The sequence below is a fragment of the Pholis gunnellus genome, assembly GCF_910591455.1.
Source record: "Pholis gunnellus genome assembly, chromosome: 3".
Classification (NCBI taxonomy): domain Eukaryota; kingdom Metazoa; phylum Chordata; class Actinopteri; order Perciformes; family Pholidae; genus Pholis; species Pholis gunnellus.
In genome coordinates this window covers 14,617,947-14,637,184 of record NC_136529.1, presented here as the reverse complement: position 1 = coordinate 14,637,184, position 19,238 = coordinate 14,617,947, and the positions used below count along the sequence as shown (strand labels likewise).

At 40.9% G+C, this 19,238-nt stretch overlaps 4 protein-coding genes across 5 annotated transcripts; 2 read left to right on the top strand and 2 right to left on the bottom strand.

Moving 5' to 3' along the window:
• Positions 1-437: 437 nt before the first annotated feature.
• ndufaf3 (NADH:ubiquinone oxidoreductase complex assembly factor) lies at positions 438-4,373 on the top strand. Its single transcript, XM_079156699.1, has 5 exons — positions 438-541; positions 2,148-2,343; positions 2,451-2,517; positions 2,715-2,815; positions 2,954-4,373. The coding sequence occupies exons 1-5, from the start codon at positions 453-455 to the stop codon at positions 3,059-3,061; spliced, it is 561 nt and encodes a 186-aa protein (XP_079012825.1). The 5' UTR covers positions 438-452; the 3' UTR covers positions 3,062-4,373.
• Positions 4,374-4,394: 21 nt separating this feature from the next.
• On the bottom strand, positions 4,395-7,093 carry LOC306694003 (rab GDP dissociation inhibitor beta; the record flags this gene model as incomplete). The annotated part of the gene is made up of 11 exons (XM_079156697.1): positions 4,395-4,559; positions 4,662-4,716; positions 4,819-4,963; positions 5,088-5,259; positions 5,372-5,471; positions 5,670-5,801; positions 5,895-6,093; positions 6,177-6,314; positions 6,406-6,502; positions 6,598-6,705; positions 7,052-7,093. The coding sequence occupies 11 exons, from the start codon at positions 7,091-7,093 to the stop codon at positions 4,413-4,415; spliced, it is 1,335 nt and encodes a 444-aa protein (XP_079012823.1). The 3' UTR covers positions 4,395-4,412.
• Positions 7,094-8,549: 1,456 nt separating this feature from the next.
• On the top strand, positions 8,550-14,690 carry tmem43 (transmembrane protein 43). 2 transcript variants are annotated; one of them, XM_079156969.1, is made up of 12 exons: positions 8,550-8,689; positions 10,207-10,347; positions 10,496-10,630; positions 11,334-11,428; positions 11,540-11,589; positions 11,697-11,766; positions 11,878-11,948; positions 12,037-12,164; positions 12,281-12,355; positions 13,269-13,370; positions 13,544-13,661; positions 13,752-14,690. In XM_079156969.1, the coding sequence occupies exons 1-12, from the start codon at positions 8,666-8,668 to the stop codon at positions 13,952-13,954; spliced, it is 1,212 nt and encodes a 403-aa protein (XP_079013095.1). In that variant the 5' UTR covers positions 8,550-8,665; the 3' UTR covers positions 13,955-14,690. The 2 variants fall into 2 exon arrangements, with proteins under 2 accessions (XP_079013095.1, XP_079013096.1); XM_079156970.1 differs by having other exon boundaries at positions 8,558-8,683.
• Positions 14,145-18,355, bottom strand: LOC306694219 (rho-related GTP-binding protein RhoA-B). Its single transcript, XM_079156973.1, has 5 exons — positions 18,258-18,355; positions 17,156-17,313; positions 16,403-16,523; positions 15,848-15,978; positions 14,145-15,763 (listed from the first exon to the last, which is right to left on the bottom strand). The coding sequence occupies exons 2-5, from the start codon at positions 17,309-17,311 to the stop codon at positions 15,590-15,592; spliced, it is 582 nt and encodes a 193-aa protein (XP_079013099.1). The 5' UTR covers positions 17,312-17,313; positions 18,258-18,355; the 3' UTR covers positions 14,145-15,589.
• Positions 18,356-19,238: the final 883 nt, after the last annotated feature.

The window sequence follows — 19,238 nt, the reverse complement described above, 5'->3', positions numbered from 1 at the left end:
TTCCGAGTCTTCAGATGCACTTCTATAGGTTAGATAACATTAATACGAGGTACCAACCATTGGTCCTGAAATATGTGCATTTTATAGCCTTTAGTTATCCATTTTAGTTATAATTTTATAAATGTATAATTTATAATTGTAATTAAAATGTGGAGGGTCACCGTGTTCCTATAAATTTAGGGAAGATATATGACACATTTGAATGTGCAACATATGACATCAGTTGCTTTAGTAGCTGAGGATTTAGCTGGTGAAATCAGATAACTTAATATAAAAATAGAGTTGCACATATATCCATGGTGAATACAAGTTATTCAACAGTAAATGACCAGGTCGTAAAGCGTGTTGAACCTGAAATAAAACGTGTTCGATTTAGCGTTGCACGACACCGGAAGCCAGCGGCTGGTGTTACACAGAACTCTGTCCCCCGTCGGTTGGTGAACTCTGTCAACATGGCCAGTGCGGTGTGTACCAGATTCCTCCTGCAGAGATCAACACAGGGGTTTCTCTTCTCGTGCAGAGCAGGACCCGCTGTCTCAAGGTGTGGTAGTTGATCAATTCAAATCTTGTGATTCATTTAAAGTGACGATTTAAAACATGCGGGGTCGCTTAAGCAACTGCCCCCTTTTTTGTCTTTCCTCACCTCTGTGTGGAGACGAGGACATTAAGAAGTTATAGTCATGAAAGTCCTCCACTGTCACAGGAGTCTGACATGCTCGAATACAATTTGTACTCAACGGAGGCGATGCTGCTCTAGAGACATTCTGTGTAGCATTATTCCCACAATCAAAAATATATCATTAATACAATCAGTATCACAGTCATGTTCTTTTATAATGTAGATCATATTATGTCATGGGAGCACACATTCTTCTCTTGACTTCCTGTGTGTTCACCAATACAGTTGGAACCTTAGATTGCATCCTTTTTGCACCAGTGTGGTTCCTTCTGTGACATGAGAATTCACCCCCGGGTTGAGATAAAGTAGTCCATCCATCCATCCTACTCTCTAAGCATCATTTTAACTATAGATTTATCATTATCATCATATCTTTTTCATTAATTGATTCATCATTTAGTCAAAAAATGACAGATATTTGTGTGTAGGCATACAGTGTGTGTGTTCATAAAATAGGTAGTCATTGATCACAGCTGTCAACATTTAAGGTGCAAAACAACGACGATAAACAGTCAGAGAGAGAACCTGAGAGAGATTAACAGAAACATACAATCTGCTCTATTTGTATTATTTTGTTAGCATTTAGTTTTGTATTCCTGTTATTGATTGCTGCATTGTTTTGATAAGATAGATGCATATCTTATTCAGAATCAGAACTGTTTATTGCCAAGTACTTTACACATGCAAGGAATTTGACTAGGTGAATGCTGCATTACAATAACCACAGTGCAATAAACGAGACATGATTTAAAAATAGGTTGGTCGTCTGTTGCAGATTACATTATGATATCATTTTGAGATAAGACGTGTGTGCTGATTCTGACATCTCCTATGTGGAGTTTATTTTAACATTTCTGCTTTTTTTACCCTTTCATTACAACGCCACGATTCCCTTTAGGAACAAGCATCAAGACAGCACACCAGACAGTATCTCATTAGTTACATTCAGTTTCCAGGAGTCCTCTGCTTAGCTGCTTTAGAAACCAGCTGGCGAGGCAGCAGCTCACAAGAAAGTGCAGCGCATCACATCTCAAAAAACTAAAAGTTGTTGAGCTCAGATTTCTGTAACAGTCAGCAAGCAAAAGCGTAAGAACAGGCTAAAATTAGCTGCGGCTCTTTAGACGAGCAGAAATGTTTGTTTGTTTCTTGGCTGCCTCTTTTCTGCAGGAACAGGCCTAAAGCATTTGGCTGTCATCCCTGTCAGTAGGTTGGCATTGGATTTGTTGGCTTTGAAATTGGGCCACATGGCAAAAGTTCTGCAGTGCAGCCTCTTTTTTTTTGTGAAATGTTAAGTGATGGAGAATGTATAGAGATAAGACCAGTGCAATAAACACATAATTACAGAGACTGTTTCATGCCACAAGCACTCTTTGCACTATTAATACTCACAATAAATAATAGAAATGACCTGTTTTTTGTACTTAATAATGGCATTGGTTGTAATTAGTTTACCTGTCTTTTGTTGCAGCCCATTTCTGTGCCGTGCACATAGATTGGGACCCAGCGATGATGAAATGTACCAACGTACCTCTGTGTCCGTCATGCAGAAGGAGCCGGGCAGCGGGGTGATGATCCACAGCTACAGTTCCAGAGGATTCAACATCGACGGCAACAAAGTGTTTGGGCCCTGTGCCGTACTGCCTCCTGCTATCCTCCAGTGGAATGTGAGATCCATATCCAAAGTAGCTTGGCAGTTCATCGTTTGTTGTGTTGTGTACTGCTTTGTATCGAATTTAAACAACTATCTCTCTCTCTCTCTCTCTCTCTGCAGGTTGGCAGTCATGAAGACATCACAGAAGAAAGTGTCTCACTTTTCCACATGCTTGAACCAAGAATAGGTACAAAATATAAGCACACCGATGTACAGATACCAAAGTGTGATGAACAGCATTCTTCCAAAAGATTCCCCAATTTAAGTTAATTTCCATGCAGTTATTCATATTTTGGCTGGACTTCGTCAGTCATTTAGGTTTATACATCGTGAATTTAACCAAAGAAAAGATATAATTTGACTTATTTTCTTGCTGCTATACAGAGATTATCGTGCTGGGCACAGGCGCACGTGTTGAAAGAATTAAGCCCTCAGTTCTGGCTCTGCTCAAACGTAAAGGCATCGCTGTGGAGGTGCAGGACACGGTAAAGTTTGCTCAGTGTCTCATTAAAGTGCTTATATTCTTCCTGACAGCATGAAAGACTTTCAACAACAGTTTAAGACTAATCGAGCTGCCCTAATCTTCCGTTCTGTCTTCTCTTTTCATCTCTGCTGTTTTGCAGCCAAATGCATGTGCAACCTTCAACTTCCTGACCAGTGAGCGAAGGGTGGTGGCTGCGGGTCTGATCCCTCCGCCCGTCAGCACGGCGCTGGAGGTGAGCCAGGAATAAGTGTTGCGATGTCAACAGAAACTACACCAGGACTGATTTCTGCAGATGGAGGTCAGAGGTTTTTGAATGATCCCAGGCCTGTGAGATGGATATTCTCCTTCTTCACGAAGCTTCCAAAGGAACAAACTCTGCGACATACGGCTCTGAAGAATCACTTTATTTGGTCACAACTGTTATTTTTTGTAGACAAAGATGTTAAATGCAGCTGCCGTCACCCAGTGATCTGAGCAGTGAGCTGGCTCTGATCACTGTAAACACTGTTCCTATATAAACATACTGTGTTATGTGTATTAAATATATATTTAAAGGCTTTACATGCAACAAACAGCTGAAGAGTCATGAATTTAATGCTTTTCCAGGAATACGGAATATTTATTATTTTAAAACACACAAAGAGTCGCTGTTGTCTTTGCAGTAGATAAGTGATTATATGTTTAAAAAATAAATAAAAGAAGTAAAAATTCTTTTTGTATGAATATGTTCCAGCCCTCTGCCCGAGGTGTTGGTGGTGACTGTCGTTCATTTGGATAAGCCTCTTTTCTCTGTGCGTCTGTCCACCCTCGGCCTCCAGCATTGCTGCCTCTTACAAGCTGCCTGTGTGCAGCACACGACAACATTCAGTGGCTTTGTCCTTCTCACACATAAGCTCCCATAGATAAGAGAATCCACAAATCCTCTCCACAACACTGGGGTTCATCTCTTAATCATCTGTCTCTGTGCCACATTCCCCGCGCCAGTCTCAAATATTTAAATCCCTGTCGGTCATCACTTTCACCCGCTACTGCTGAGGAATTGTGGCACTGATTAAAGGAATAAAATAATTCCAGTCAAACTTGCTCCAGTTGGATACAATACAGATTACAATACATTGACAAGTTAATAATTGAGTATTGAAAATGAAGCTGTCTATATGAGATAAAGTAATAATCATAATTTCAGTCAGTTTCAGCTGATGTGTCTAACAAAAATGGACTTATGGACAAAGATAAGAGGAATTCTGATTATTATTATTATCATTCTGATTCAGGATTTTATTTGGTAGCAAAATAAAGTTGTATTGGTTGTTAGAGAGCATCCCATTGTCTCATACCAAACCATTGAAAATGCAGATGATTGAAACTTAAAAGGACAAAAGAAAAATGATTTTCCAAATTGTCAGCGGTTTACAGAATCTTACAAAAAGGGGAAATGGCAAAAACAACTTAGACACCAAACATTTACACAGTATACTCACAATTCACTCTACATGCTACATAACACACCCGATGCATTACAGCTGGGTTAATCATCCATACTGTGATTATGGCCTCCCAGCTGTTGCATTATTTGGTCCTGATGTTGAAAGTCTCTCTCAGTCATCATCGGAGTTGTGAGACTGGTGTCTCTGTGATCCTCCGAAGCTGAGCTCTGCTCCTGTTATCCGGCGGTACATGTCTTTGATGTCCTCACAATCAGCCTCAAAGTGGTTTATTGCATCATATGAGCGGGACACAAATATCTAATGAAGACAGGGGAGTGAGGAGACATCATTGAACCAGTACTGGACACACTTCACACCATTTCATTTTGTATTTCTTTTGCAAAGAAATCTCCTTCTTACCTGACTCTTTTTTCCATCTTCATTGGGAACTAGCATGTTGCTGACTGAAACAAATCTAGATTCAGGGAGGTGACAGGAAATAACATCAATTACATTTTGTCTAAAATGTAAATGAAAAAGTAAACAGTGACATTAAAGATTGAAATGTGTCACTAACTTTTGCATGACGGGCTGGAGAAGCTCCAGCCCTGGCTCAACTTCCTTCTCGGGGTTGCTGGTTTCTGCAGTCGTGCTCACTGTGGCGATGTACATCCCGTCTGAGGCCACATTGTGGACATAGGACACTACAGATATGTAAATGTCTGCATGGACAAAGTTCAACATAAATCATTTATTTACAAAGAATCTGTGGACTGCAAACACACATGTACGTGAATACATGATTTATTTCTCACGCTGTAGCAGAGAGATAAATAGAAAAAATACCAGATTTCCTGTTGAGTTGAGTTTGAGGGATGATGATCTGACAGGAGTGAGCGTCGTGGGTGTTTTTAACTGGATGATTTAATAAACAGATGACTCTTATCACACGCCCCACTTTCCTCACTCGATTAGGAACGTAGCTGGGGTCACAGATGAGCTGTTTACAGTGAAACAGCTGTTAAAAAGACAAAAAGACAAAACCACTCAGTGCACAATTGGGCTACAGGACATTTTCTCCAAACATCCCAACTTCTCTACCTATATCCTCCACGGGAACACACACTTGCCTTCCCCTCAGACTTCACAGCTTTCACTTTGCCACCGTCCATCACAAGCTCATCCACTGTTCTGTTCAAGAGGAAAGTTCCTCCGTACTCTGCACTCAGTCTGAAACACACAGATTCAGGTTGGCTAATATGAACCGGACATGATCCATAGTGACTACATTCTCTGTTGCACTGTGCAGAATCCCACACCACGTTTCCTACTTGATGTTGATCGCACTGCGCTGAATGTAATGAGAAGACAAACTGGAACTTGTTTCTGTAAGTATTCAGGGAGAAATGTGATTGATTATTTTGTAACCTGGCAAATCCCTGTGGTAGTTCGCCCAGCCCGTACACAGGGTAGAGGTATGGACTGGTGTTGTGGCGCGACAGAGACTCAGAGTACAGCCTGATCCGTCTGATGGTTTCTCCACACGGCTGGTCCAGGTAACTGCAGGGTCACCAGGAGACAGTAAACCAAACCAGGACGGATTTAACATTGTTGTTTTTTTTCTGGTTTATGCTTGCGATTCTTGTGACTGACCTCTCACTGCTGTGTAAGGCAATGGCATGACCTGTGAACTCCACGACATCTAGTCCCAGGTCAAAGCGGCAGAAAAGGTCCCGTGTGGTCATTTTGTTAGGATCCACGTCCTGGCAGGTCCGAGGGTTTCTCACGTCAAAGTTCAGGGCAAAGAGCAGCAGCTTCCTGAACCGTCTCTTGTCAAACATGCCCATCAGATCTAAAACAGAAATGTTTTATTGAACGCCATTAAAGTTAGTTATGATTAATTATTGTGCATTAATCATTCTTCAGGTTTATCACCTGAAGCATGCATGGCATCTTCCTCAGTGCCGGGGACTTTGTGCACTTTGCCTGCTTTGTATACATAGCTGCCTTCAACAACTTTGAAGTCCAGATATCGAGTAACCTCAGTGTGCACCAGGATTTTCACCAGCTCACCTGATGCAAAGACACAGCAGAGGCTACAGAAAATGACAGTGCACTCATTTATACTACAAAAATCCCAAGTTCACATGCACGTTGTTCTCACCATTGGCGAGAAAAAATTTGGGGATAAGGTCGACGTTCCACTCTTTTCCACGGTCCATAGACTTAGCAGGTCCCGGGACCTTAAACTTCTTGAACAGCTGTAAATGTAGGAGAATATTAAACACGACAAATGAGCGATGTAGCAGCAGCTTTGTCAGATGGAGAATGTTGGCTGGTGTTTGTGTGAACACACCTCCTCAAGGGGAGAAATGGATGCACTCTTTCCTCCATAGTAAGGATTCTTATCAATGTGAAGAACCTTTTTCCCACTTTGAGACATTAAACCAGACAGGATACATTCCTGAGAGAGACAGTGAAGCAGTTTGTGACACACTGTGTATCTGTAGATCTAGACTAGCATAATGACATCATTTCATTGGTGTAAATCCATTTAACAGCCAACAGGAGCTCAGAAGGTCTGCATGTGAATGATCAGTACAAGTGTGACCATTTTACTAATGAACAAACTTAACCACCACTCATCCTATGAAGTGTTAAAGAGTAACATTAGTTCAGGAAACATGGGAAAGAAAAGGTGATTCTTTAGATTCTCAGTACAAAATGTTAATAGTAATGTAGGTAATGACGCGTGTAATTTTCCTTATACAGTTGACTACTTATTTTACAATGAATACAAGTTATCTTACCTTAAGTCCAGTTCCAAGCACAATAATATCATATTCCTCCATCCTAACAGTCTCTCCACCTGTTTCTCTCTGCCTCACTGAGTCCCAGGTGTAGCCAGAGTGTAGCCTGTTGCAGTATTATGAATGTGTCTGTGTGCATTTCTGTATTCAGATACCATGATGATAAGTGACACTAATTTCTTTGTGTTCCCCTTTGCAATAATCCTCTTAAGACTGCCACGTCTGTGCTATATGTGTGTGTGTGTGTGTGTGTGTGTATGTGTGTGTGTGTGTGTGTGTGTGTGTGTGTGTGTGTGTGAGCGTGTGTGTGTCTGTGTGTATGTGTCTGATTGTCTGTAAGAGGTGGGGTTTTCATTGCCGATTGAGGTATCAAATGAAGATGGTGTCATCAGTGGTGGACAAAGTATTCAGATTTGTCATAAAAAAATCTACTTAAGTAAAAGTACAAAACTATTATCAGCAACATACACTTTAAGTATCAAAGTTAATGTAATTGTTCTGCAGTAAATGTCCCCTGTGATATATATATATACAGTATATATATATGATATTAGCAGATTGATGCTGATGCAACAATGTGTAATTTGACTGCTAATTTGAGACGTTGGTCGTGAGATGATTAATGGAAGATGAAAGAATACAAAATATAGTTTTGATACACAAGTATGTGTTCATTTGTATCTCTGATATTAGCTTTTTTGTGAAATATTAGGTATTTTTACCTCATATTAAAATGAAACTATGTGAGAAGTTAAGAGGGGAAATGTTTATTTGGTAGAACTTACAGACATCAGAAATGTTAAAAGAAGCCCCCGCTGTTTTAATTTTTAACAGTGTGTTGTATTTTATAAGCGTATTGCATGTATTTCTATATAAAATCTTAACCTGTAAAGTATCTATAGCTGTTATATGAGTAAAGTAAAAAGTACAATATTTCTCTCGTGAGTGGAGTAGTAAAACTACCATAATGTGGAAATACTCAAGTAAAATACAAGTAGGCCTGCCTAAAAATTGTACCTAAATACTATACTAAGGTAATTATCACTGGGTACCATAGTACAAAACTTACATCAAATATGTACTGTAGCCTATATAAATAATACTAAGTCCAACACTACTGAGACCAACACACATACAGAAAATCAGATGTCGTATGATTGTTTAACGTTCCAACAAGGTTTAAATTCTGGATTGTAAAATACATTAACTCTCAACAACAACAATAACGAAAAACAAAATAATTTAAATTACATCAAACAAGTAAACGACATTTCTGAAGAAGTTGCAGCACTAAAAAGCTCAGGTACTGCAAAAGACTCAGTTACCCATAATTCCTTGAGACGGAGACGTTTGGATCGGAAAAGACTCTTTGGGGGTGTGCTTGTAAAATACGCCGTGGCACTCAGACGGCATGGTGGGAAATACTTCTGATATATTACTCTGACTCCGCCTCCCCGGGAGGATTCCGGTGTACGCCCGGATATAAATCAAAGTGCATTAGTGTCACTCTCTCGTGTACCGTGGATGTTTCAACTTGCAATCGCTGGGCATCTTTGTGAGCTCCAACTTTAGCTGATATTACTGTTTGACTGCGGCGGTGAAGAAGTCAGAGAAATGTCTTCGCCACAGACAGTAAGTGTGAGTTAGAGTGAGTTAGTTTTAAGTGATCAGCAATAACGTTAACTGTTCCTGCAATCAACGTCACCGCGTCCTTAGAGCATTAACTACCGCATTGTTATGAGTTAACCTTATCGTTCAGGTTCAGCTGTTAATTAATTTAACTAACAACTAGCTCGCGTTAGCATTAGTCGATTCTTTACGGGGACATAACGTCAGCACCCCAGATAGTTTAATGTCTTGCTTTTTAAAATGGCATTTAACAAGTTGTGACAGTAATTCGACTCGTTTTCTATTCACTGAGTAAAATGAGCACAGCACGAAAGAGGCGTGTCCGTTAACGCCTAACGTTAGCTCGCTGACATGAGACACTCAGTAACGTCATAGTGGACTACCTTCAGTCTGGTAACTTTATGGTGGACTACCTTCAGTCTGGTAGTCCACTTACGTTATGGTGGACTACCTTTAGTCTGGTAACGTTATAGTGGACTACCTTTAGTCTGGTAACGTTATAGTGGACTACCTTTAGTCTGGTAACGTTATAGTGGACTACCTTTAGTCTGGTAACGTTATAGTGGACTACCTTTAGTCTGGTAACGTTATAGTGGACTACCTTTTAGTCTGGTAATGTTATGGTGGACTACCTTTAGTCTGGTAACGTTATAGCGGACTACCTTTAGTCTAGTAACGTTATAGTGGACTACCTTCAGTCTGGTAATGTTATGGTGGACTACCTTTAGTATGGTAACGTTATGGTGGACTACCTTTTAGTCTGGTAACGTTATAGCGGACTACCTTCAGTCTGGTAATGTTATGGTGGACTACCTTTAGTCTGGTAATGTTATGGTGGACTACCTTTAGTCTGGTAATGTTATGGTGGACTACCTTTAGTCTGGTAACGTTATGGTGGACTACCTTTTAGTCTGGTAACGTTATGGTGGACTACCTTTTAGTATGGTAACGTTATGGTGGACTACCTTTAGTATGGTAACGTTATGGCGGACTACCTTTAGTCTGGTAACGTTATGGTGGACTACCTTTAGTATGGTAACGTTATGGCGGACTACCTTTAGTCTGGTAACGTTATAGTGGACTACCTTTAGTCTGGTAAAGTTATAGTGGACTTCCTTTAGTCTGGTTTAGTCAATAGCAAAAGACGACCACATCTAAACAAATGTTCTTAAAAGTTTGAATTGATGCAGCCAGTTTGGCCTCATCACACTGACTGAGTTATTAATCAGGTGAGAAAAGCAATACTCTTGACAGTTTTATGTTGAGTTAGCAGTTCATGAACTGTACCAGAACAACCGCAATTGTTTTATATTACTATCCACTTTTAGTTGATCACATCATAATAGACATGATAAAATAGTTATTTGAAGTTTTTATGACATACGTTAGTGTTTCGGCTGTCACTTGTTCCTTTTAGTTAAGGCAAACATGAACCCACAATTTATAATATTGAGTCAGCATTGTCCTCCATCTTTCCTCTGGATTTTGAGCTCAACCTGAGTTCTTCTTCTTCTTGTTTGTCTCAGTTTTCAGACCCAAATCAACACAAGCGTGTATCTGTTAAGTCCAACCCTGGATTCCTGGAGCGATTAGGTGAAACTGCAGGAGGAACAGTTGTGGGTGTCGGACTGTTTTTCATCTCGATCTATATTCTCTTTACCAACGAGGTAAGAAATACGCACACAGTGGGGGAAAAAAATAATCTGCATTTATGTAAATCGCATCAAAGCCACAATACACACTATTAAAGACAAATGGTTGTGCTATGTTGCCTTGTGATGTAACAGCAGACTAACTCTCTGTTTCTGATCTCAGGGACGGGCTCTGCAAACAGCCTCTTCCCTGAATGAGGGTCTTTCTCAGGTCGTGTCGTTGGAGCCTTTCTCCAGCCTCGACCTGCAGAACAACAACCGCTTAGTTCACCTGTCCTCTCAACTGCGCACCTCACAGGTACACTGTACTCTCTGTTTTGTCAATCTTCTCTCTCCAACCACACCGCGACAATGTATTTAATTTGTAACTATTTGTTTGGAAAGTAATGTTGAAGTCAAGCCTGATGTTGCCTTACACATGACAGACCGATACCAGTCACTTCCACACAGTGAGGCATACAGCTGATTAATGAAACACTGGAGAAAAGAGATCAATACAAATGAACACACATGGTGCTAAATACAAGATTGGGAGCATTTCTATTGCCTCTCAACGGCTCTGAACATGGCAACGGCTGAGCCGGCAGCTAACGGGGCTAACAGTGCAAATTAGGGTGAAAGTGCTGACAGAGCTAACAGTGTTTACTTGAGGGGGAACCAGAGGTTGGGCGCTACGCTCCTGAAGCGATGCCGTCTGTTTGTACGGCGTTACAAGCTGTAACTGGCGTATATGGCAGTGCAGAGCAGCGGCTCATATACCCAAATGTATATGTTTCAGTAAAACAAATCAAATTCACTACATTTTTATCAGTGTATTTAAACTCTCACAAAATGATATCTGTATCTCAGAAATCCTGTGTCAGTATATTGTGTATTTTCTCTCTTATAACCCTCTAACCCAATTTAATGTTTTATTCTGTTTAGCTAAGTTCCTAAGTTAGAGCGATAGTGAAGTAAATGTGACTTCAGGTGATGAATGCTCTACACCCGTGTCTGTGCAGCCCCTCCATGACCCCAACTACGGAGTTGGGGTGCAGGCAGTGAAGCTGAAGAGGCAGGTGGAGATGTATCAGTGGGTGGAGTACCGGGAGAGCAAGTAAGTCTGTTGTGTGCCTATGTCAACTTTTAGGGTGGGGCCCATGTGTAAAAATGTTACAGAGCATGATACACCCCCGAGGTGAGTTTGTGACTGTGTGACTCATTTCAGGGACTACCAAGAGGACGGTGAGACCAAAACTGAGACGACGTACACCTACAGTGAGTTGTTCTTCTTGGTGTCTGGGAACAACATGGTGCGCTGGACTCTGGGTGAAGCTGTTTCCATTGTTTAGATGTGAACTGAAGCTCTGATTCCTTTTCTTTAGACACGGAGTGGAAATCAGAGTTGGTCAACGGTCGTAATTTTGATAAGGAAATTGGTCACCAGAACCCAAGGTATTCAAATGTTTTTAAAGATAGGTCTATTATATTCTTTGGTATTCAAAATATCATTTTTGTGTGTTTGTTTATGTCTAGTTAATCTTTAATTTAATCTTTGAATTTTAGTGCCATGTCGGTTGAGAGTGTCACCGTCGTGGCTCCTGAAGTCGGAGTCGGACCTTTCAGTCTGTCTAAAGGTATCTTCACTGACGACAACATGCAGACATGACACAGATACTATGTTGTGTGTCACACCGTTACATTTAGTTAACTGTTCCTTCTCAGGCCTGGTGGAGCAGATAAATGACTTCCAGACGCTGAGCCTCAGGGATTTTTCTACCTTTAACTTGGCCCCTTTTCTCAGCATCGATGACGATTATTTCTATCACACTCGGAACCCGCGCAGGCCGGAGGTGAGCGTTATGATGGGAACTTCTCCCATATACATAAAGTTCTGGGTTCTAGTTGTGTATGCTAAATTAGTGCAGTATTTATTGTACATTATTCTGTATTTGGTTGTTGTTTTCAGGTTGGGGATGTGCGTGTGAGATTCTCCTTTGCTGGACTGAGTGGGGAGACGTCTCCCCTCGGCCGGGCTCAAACTGTGAGTGCTGCAAATGACCAGTTACCACATTAGTTCACTCACGTTGACGTATCCGTGGATCACTGACTTTAAGTATTCACTGCAGCATTCCCACTGTGTCCTGACCATGTAATGCCAACATGTTGGTGTTTATCACATGCATCAACATCTTTGATAAGTGACCTGAGCATTTTAACGAGATGGACCAGTTGATCGACAGCAAATGAAGCAACATTCATTTGGATAATAAATTCATCGTTTTAAGTCATTTAGCAAACGTTCAGTGGTCCTAGCTTCTCATATTAGAGGATTTGTTGCATTATCTGTTTATTTGGTTGTAGGTGTAATCACACAAATATAAGATGTCCCTTTGGGCTTTGAGAACTCTCTTACAATTTAAATAATGAATAAAAAAATAATGAAGAGTTTAATCAATAAGGAAAATAATCGTTTGTCGCAGCCCTAATTTTAACGTAAGTAGAATTTTGGGGAATATTGAAAATGTGGCTGTAACGAACACACATTTTTTTTTTTGGTCTATAAAATGCCATATGCCATGTCAAAGTATGTTGATTTCTTGTATAAACCCCCCCTCCCTGCAAAAACAGTATACTATAAAGAGTAGGATAAAGTATATAAAATATACAATTAGTATTTAGATTCCGTCAGCCCGATGAGAAGTCTGAAACCCAAAGATGTTCACTGTCACATATGATAAAGAAAAGTGGCATTTCCTCATATTTGAGAAGCCAGGACCAGGGAATGTTTGACATTTTTGCATGAAAAATTACTGTAACGATTCACCAATAATCGAGGTATTTGCATAACATTTTTCTGACTATCAAATAATCAACTGATCGTTTCAGCGGTAATTGAAACCATTCAGTTTCTACGGTGCACGTGATGTCTTCAATCGTCTCAATGTGTTTCTCAGGTCAGCATTGTGGCCATGCAGAGTGGGGAGCAGCTGATGCCTTTTAAAACCAAGTCAGGAGACACACTGGAGATCCTGTACCCGGAGCAGCTCTCTGCAGAGGTCACAGTGGATTTTATTTAGCTTCTTGGACAATGCGTTGGTTTTTGTCCATTTGATTTCTTTAGGAGGAAAAAAAGAAGCATTGTAACATTCACAACCATATATGTCTAGTGACATATTTTCCTCTTGCTCTTTGGTGCTGGTAGTTGATGCAGTTGTATTGTTTTCTGTAGGAGGTTTTTGAGAAGGAGCTCCAGTACAACAGTAAGAAGACATGGGGCCTCAGGGCTGCAGGCTGGGCCCTCATGTTCCTCAGTATCCAGCTGACCATGCGCATCATCTACACACTGGGTAAGCAAACACTCACTGCTGCTGTACGTCATATACATGGACGTGTGTCCCTGCGTCTCTCGCTCTTAACACTGTGTTGTGTGCCGACAGTGGATTGGGTTCCTGTCCTCAGAGAGCTTGTGTCCGTGGGGCTGAAGATCTTCGCCCTGAGCGTCTCCTGCTCTCTGTCCCTTCTCACCATCGGAGTCGGTTGGCTTTTTTACCGACCACTAGTGGCTGCGGCTCTGGGAGCACTGGCTCTGCTACCGGTGTTTCTCGCCCGCTCACGACTTCCAGCCAAGAAGAATGAATGACGATGAGTATCACAACAGCTTCTGATGCCTGGATGCAGCTCTTCATCAGAGAAATGAGACAGTATTGAGCAATGTTTATTTTTTGTTCCACAGTGGGGTTATAAACCACATAGGACTTGCTTTCTCGTTGATATATGTCTTATGAAGTTAAAGTGTGCATCACTCTGTAGATATATTTTTGGATAAAAAGAAATCCCACATCAACCACTGCAGATGTTGTCCCACCAGACACAAGAGGAAGCTGTTGTTCTCGCCTTCGGACCACAAATGTTCCAATGTGGCCTTTCAAAAGTTCATCCGCACATGAAAATCCAAACAATGAACATAAGATTACCGTAGTCTTATTTGATTAATATAACTGGTCAAATACTTTTCCTCCACAAAACCAGTTTATTAGGTACACTTAGCTAAAACATGCAGTCCAACGCCACAGCCCTACAGTAAACTCTAGCTTCATGGTTATAGCGCTCAGCTTTTGTTCCAATTGTTTTAGGTGTTGATTCAACTTCATGGTCATTTTTGAAGGTTGTAGCTTTGAGGTGCTGTTGAATTGTATTATACCGAGGTGATTATATTTATTGATGTAAATGGGGCTTACAAAATATTTGTTTCAAACTGATGGATGTCAGCGCTTTGTTTGAAAAGAAAATACCAATCTTGTTAAAATACCAAAGAACAGAATCTGCAACTTTGTATTGTTGATATGCATGAATGTCAAATAAAACACTGCAGACAAGTTGAGCCTCAACAGTATTAGCTGATCACAGATAATGTCTGGCTCAGTAAATATCTTTTTATGAACCAAAGTTTCAAAAAGGACCATCGCCCTGAAAGGTCCTGAGTTGGTCAGGCTGTATTGAAGAGATAAACAGATTGGTTTGTACTAATCTACAACTGTCTGCTGATCCAGGACCCTGACCACAACTCTGAAATGCACTTGTGTTGTTGAAAACGCTTTGTTCGTACTCTTGTTAAAGGAAACCGTTATTCCGTATCGCAGCCTAACAAACTCACCGAGTTATGTGTCATTCCGTGTTTAGCAAGTAAGTGATGCAAATGATCAAGATTCTTACAAAGTAATTTATTACACAAAACACTAAGTTTCCATTTGCGTTTTAACAAAATGAGTTTCCAGTCTCATATTGTGCAAGTGATCATAATGCACATAGGATTCGTATAGGAAGCACACAAACAAAAATTTGACTTCATGTGTGCGTCTGTCTGTTGAAATAGTTAAAGGACTATGGGTCACAGTGTACAGGTACTTCACCCATGTTGGCTGTGGAAACATTCCTCAGATCAGCAGGCGGGGCGTTAGCACTTAACTGTAGTTGGCAGGTGTGACACAGCCGGTCCCCTCGCTGACCTCTTTGATTACATAGTACATGTTGATAAAGGAGGCTTCATTATGGCAAATTTACTCATGTTAAAGTACAAAAAAAGTATTTTCCATAACCTCAAAATTGAATACTGACAGAACCTGACTACTTTTGCTTAAGACAAAAAAAGGTAAAAGCATTACACCTTTAGTAAAAACTGGGGAGAACAGTCTTTTGTGTGGGTGTGTTTGGGGGTAGGTTTGACCTAATGCTCCTTCTTCTTTCCCCCTGTAGGAAGCAGTCCTCGCGCCCCCGTTTACAGTAGGACACATTTATTGCTCTTCTTCCCCCGCCTGGCCTGTAGTGCAGCCCTGGTGGCCATCTCGAACACTTCCCTCACGCCATCCTTTGTTTTTGCAGAGCACTCCATGTATCCAAAGGCACTGATCCTGTTAGCCATGTCCCGTCCGTCCTCTGGTTTCACGGGTTCCTTTAGGGAAAAAGTCAGGATGAGTTTTAGGAAACAGGCATTCACCACGAGCAGACTGTCTGTGTTTGTTTTAAACTGTTTTACCTGCTTCATTTTAGCAAGCTCCCTCCGGGTGTGCTCATCGTTACGCAGGTCTTTTTTATTTCCCACGAGTATAATGGGAACATTGGGGCAGAAGTGTTTCACCTCAGGAGTCCACTTCTCAGGGATGTTCTCTAAATGAGGGGATAAAAGACACCATCGGTCAGAACATAGACACGGCTACATGGTGCAGGTTACTCACAGATTTCATAATGCGAGAAATGTCTTGTCAAGTGTGTTTGCAGTTGTGATGTACAGAAGTTGGCAAAAAACTCACTTATGATACAATCACCATTGGAGGAGGAGTGCTAAAATGCTTCATGTTCAAAAAATGTGCCTGTGGCTGGTTCTTAACAGAGGTGTTTTTTAAAGTGTGCGACTGGTCCGTCGTCTCACCTTCTAAATATAATAATACAACTGAAACTACACCTGAACTGTGTTTACTCCTTGAATAATCCTTTTGCAAAAACATTTGCTGGCATTTAGAGGAAATGCACATGTAAGAAAGGAAAATTGTACCACAAACAACAACACTGTCAGCTCTCTGTTTGAACTTACCAAGACTGTCGGGGCTGTCGATGGAGAAGCACATGAGGATGACATCAGTGTCTGGGTAGGAGAGAGGGCGCAGTCTGTCGTAGTCTTCTTGACCTGCTGTATCCCAGAGCGCTAACTCGACCTGCCACAAGAGTCAGAAACGTATCAACCACATGAAGCCAAACCATGTTCACGATGCTATAGGTCTGAAGTAATACGGACATAACGAGTGCATACAAACCAATACACTGTATTCAAAAATACTCCATGTTCTCACGGTGGTGCACTCAGCAGTCACTGTTTTGAACGGATTGATGGCTGAAATGTATTTGATTTTGCTCAAATCTGGGCCAAATCATGTTTTGAATTGATCTTAATTCATTACACCGAATCTCAATTTACAGTTAATTACTGAATTATAGTAATTTTGCATGTGTGCAAATGTAATATTTTCATCTATGAAATCAGATGCATTGCATTGTTGTGTGTTAATAGAAATGATAGACTATGTAACTTATGCACTACGTAGTGCCTTTAACAACATACACAACTGAATAACAAGTGTCCATATGGACTATTACATAGTGCAGACGTTTCACAATCAAAATTTAGACATGTGAAATAGTGGAAAGTAAATCAGAAGTTATGTCAGATTAATTTGTGTGACTTAAAACGCATTTAGTACGGTGGTTGGTATGAGGGAGTGGAGACAGAACACAACCAGCACTCAGCTGATGTTGTAAGTTACATGTTGCTGATTGTAGTCATTCGTACCTGTTTGCTGTCGACTTCAATGTCAGCAACGTAGTTCTCAAAGACCGTGGGCACGTAGACCTCTGGAAACTGGTCCTTGCTGAACACGATGAGCAGACAGGTCTTCCCACAGGCTCCGTCTCCCACTATTACCAGCTTTTTCCTGATCGCTGCCATAGCTGCAGAAAGGGACAGAATACAACAGCGGTTAGGAGATGAGAACTATATCTACCAGGGACGTTAAATCTGATCGCATTCGAGGAGTTACGCAACTTCTACCTCCGCGAGAGACGATGAGCAGCCACTAGCTTCAGCTGTGTTGACATAACGCCAAACCCAGTCTGAAACCAACACCCGAGGCTAACTATTTAGCTTCGTGTGGCAACAACACCACGGCTGTTCGTAGTGAGTCAGCTATACATCAGGTTATATACATGGTACGACACGTGGACAGCAGGCAAAGTCGAGAGCCCATGCCCCTTATGTTGATTAACGCTTAAAACGTAAAGTCACACTAGGAACTCTCTTCCACGATCATACATTTCCGCTCCAGTGTTTCTGACCCACCCCGGCATCAAGATTGAGAAATGTGTCCCACATCACCAGCAGAGCATTGACTAAACTAACCTAAAAGTTTACGTTTAGCTAGCTGGTGCGAACGATTGTGAATCATAGTGTACGCTGACCTAGATTTCAGTTAGCGAGGACGTTCTGTTTACAATAGACTTGACGCTAGCTACCGTAGCTCATCAGCTAACATTAGCCGGATAATGCAGTAAGTTTACATCTTCTTGATGTTATTCAACGGTAGAACGGGATACATGCGCGATATTTATGATATTATACACAACATACCACAGCAGTGTTGTTGTTCCCGTAACACCCACTTAGCCAAACTTCGCCTTTTCCCGTAAGTCACAAACCGGCTAGCTAGCTACCCAGGATTAGCTTAGCATAACGGAAGTCAAAGCGACGTTATCGGTCCGTTAGCTATCTGGCTAGCGTCAGCAGTATATCGGATGAAAATATGGGTTAACAGTATATATACAACGATATTATAGTCATTAAATCACACTGAGCAGGTAGTGCATCTCAACGTTGCTGGTAAACACAACACGCTTACCTAGTGATTGGTTTTAAAATCTATCCAACTGATTTCCAAGTAGTGCTTTGTTGGCCTCCGTCGCTGCTCCTGACTGCGCTGCTGCTGCTGGAGGATTAACAGGAGGGAAGTGAGGGGGTGGGGAGAGGATAACAATACACTATTGTAAAAACATTAAAAAAAACATACCGTATACATGTCATACAGTATTTATTATATGTTGTTGTTGATCTGATTGTTTTGGTTATATTTATACATTTGGTCATTATTTTATTTTTGACACTTACATCTTTTTTTTTTGTCAAACACAATAATACAGAACAGCAACATCATTGCCAGGCATTATGACATTTGCAATATCCAGATAACATTAATGTACCGTATAGGCCTCAGGCTCAGGCCCCTGCTTGAAAATGACATGACCACAATGAATAGAAAATATCTCTACAACTACAAGGTCTATCTAAATAATCTTGGTATCATAATAAAGGCAATACTTTCAGCAGAGGTGTAAGCATCAGTATATATGTTACTGGGTAGATGTAAATGAAGATGAAACACTGCATAATTCAAAGATTTATTTTCCGATCAACAAAATTGTACACTTTTAGAGGGAATGTCCTTTAAGGATGATGCAGTTACCGCCCAAAACCTCCAGCAAACCATATCACAACAGGTGAACATCCCCTAAGCACAGACTGGAGCCAGCTGTTGGCTAGCTTGCTAGCTTGCTATTTCCACCATGCTTTAATGCTACACTTGTTTCAGAAAAAGAGACAAAGTACTCACTCATCTGGTGTAGCAATGTGCTTTCCTATGGTGTGACAAGAGTTTGTGAATGTAGCATTAAGTTGCTAAATTTTACTTATTTACTCTGTCTCTCTACGCTTCGTAACATTACCACTCCACCGCTCAATTTTAGTCATAACTGCAAAACCTCACCTTGACCTATTCTATTTCTATGGTGCATATGCTCCTCCATGCCATGCAAATTAATACAGT

Bases quoted from the DNA above. Each gene is read 5' to 3' on its own strand.
- ndufaf3 (XM_079156699.1), top strand. From the start codon at position 453: ATGGCCAGTGCGGTGTGTACCAGATTCCTCCTGCAGAGATCAACACAG. The intron at 2,344-2,450 runs GTGAGATCCATA...CTCTCTCTGCAG, and splicing joins CTGCTATCCTCCAGTGGAAT to GTTGGCAGTCATGAAGACAT. The intron at 2,518-2,714 runs GTACAAAATATA...GCTGCTATACAG, and splicing joins CATGCTTGAACCAAGAATAG to AGATTATCGTGCTGGGCACA.
- tmem43 (XM_079156969.1), top strand. From the start codon at position 8,666: ATGTCTTCGCCACAGACAGTAAGT. The intron at 11,429-11,539 runs GTAAGTCTGTTG...GACTCATTTCAG, and splicing joins GTGGAGTACCGGGAGAGCAA to GGACTACCAAGAGGACGGTG. The intron at 12,165-12,280 runs GTGAGCGTTATG...TGTTGTTTTCAG, and splicing joins GGAACCCGCGCAGGCCGGAG to GTTGGGGATGTGCGTGTGAG.
- LOC306694219 (XM_079156973.1), bottom strand. From the start codon at position 17,311: ATGGCAGCGATCAGGAAAAAGCTGGTAATAGTGGGAGACGGAGCCTGT. The intron at 16,524-17,155 runs GTACGAATGACT...CTCTTGTGGCAG, and splicing joins TTGAAGTCGACAGCAAACAG to GTCGAGTTAGCGCTCTGGGA. The intron at 15,764-15,847 runs GTAAAACAGTTT...TTTTCCCTAAAG, and splicing joins AGCTTGCTAAAATGAAGCAG to GAACCCGTGAAACCAGAGGA.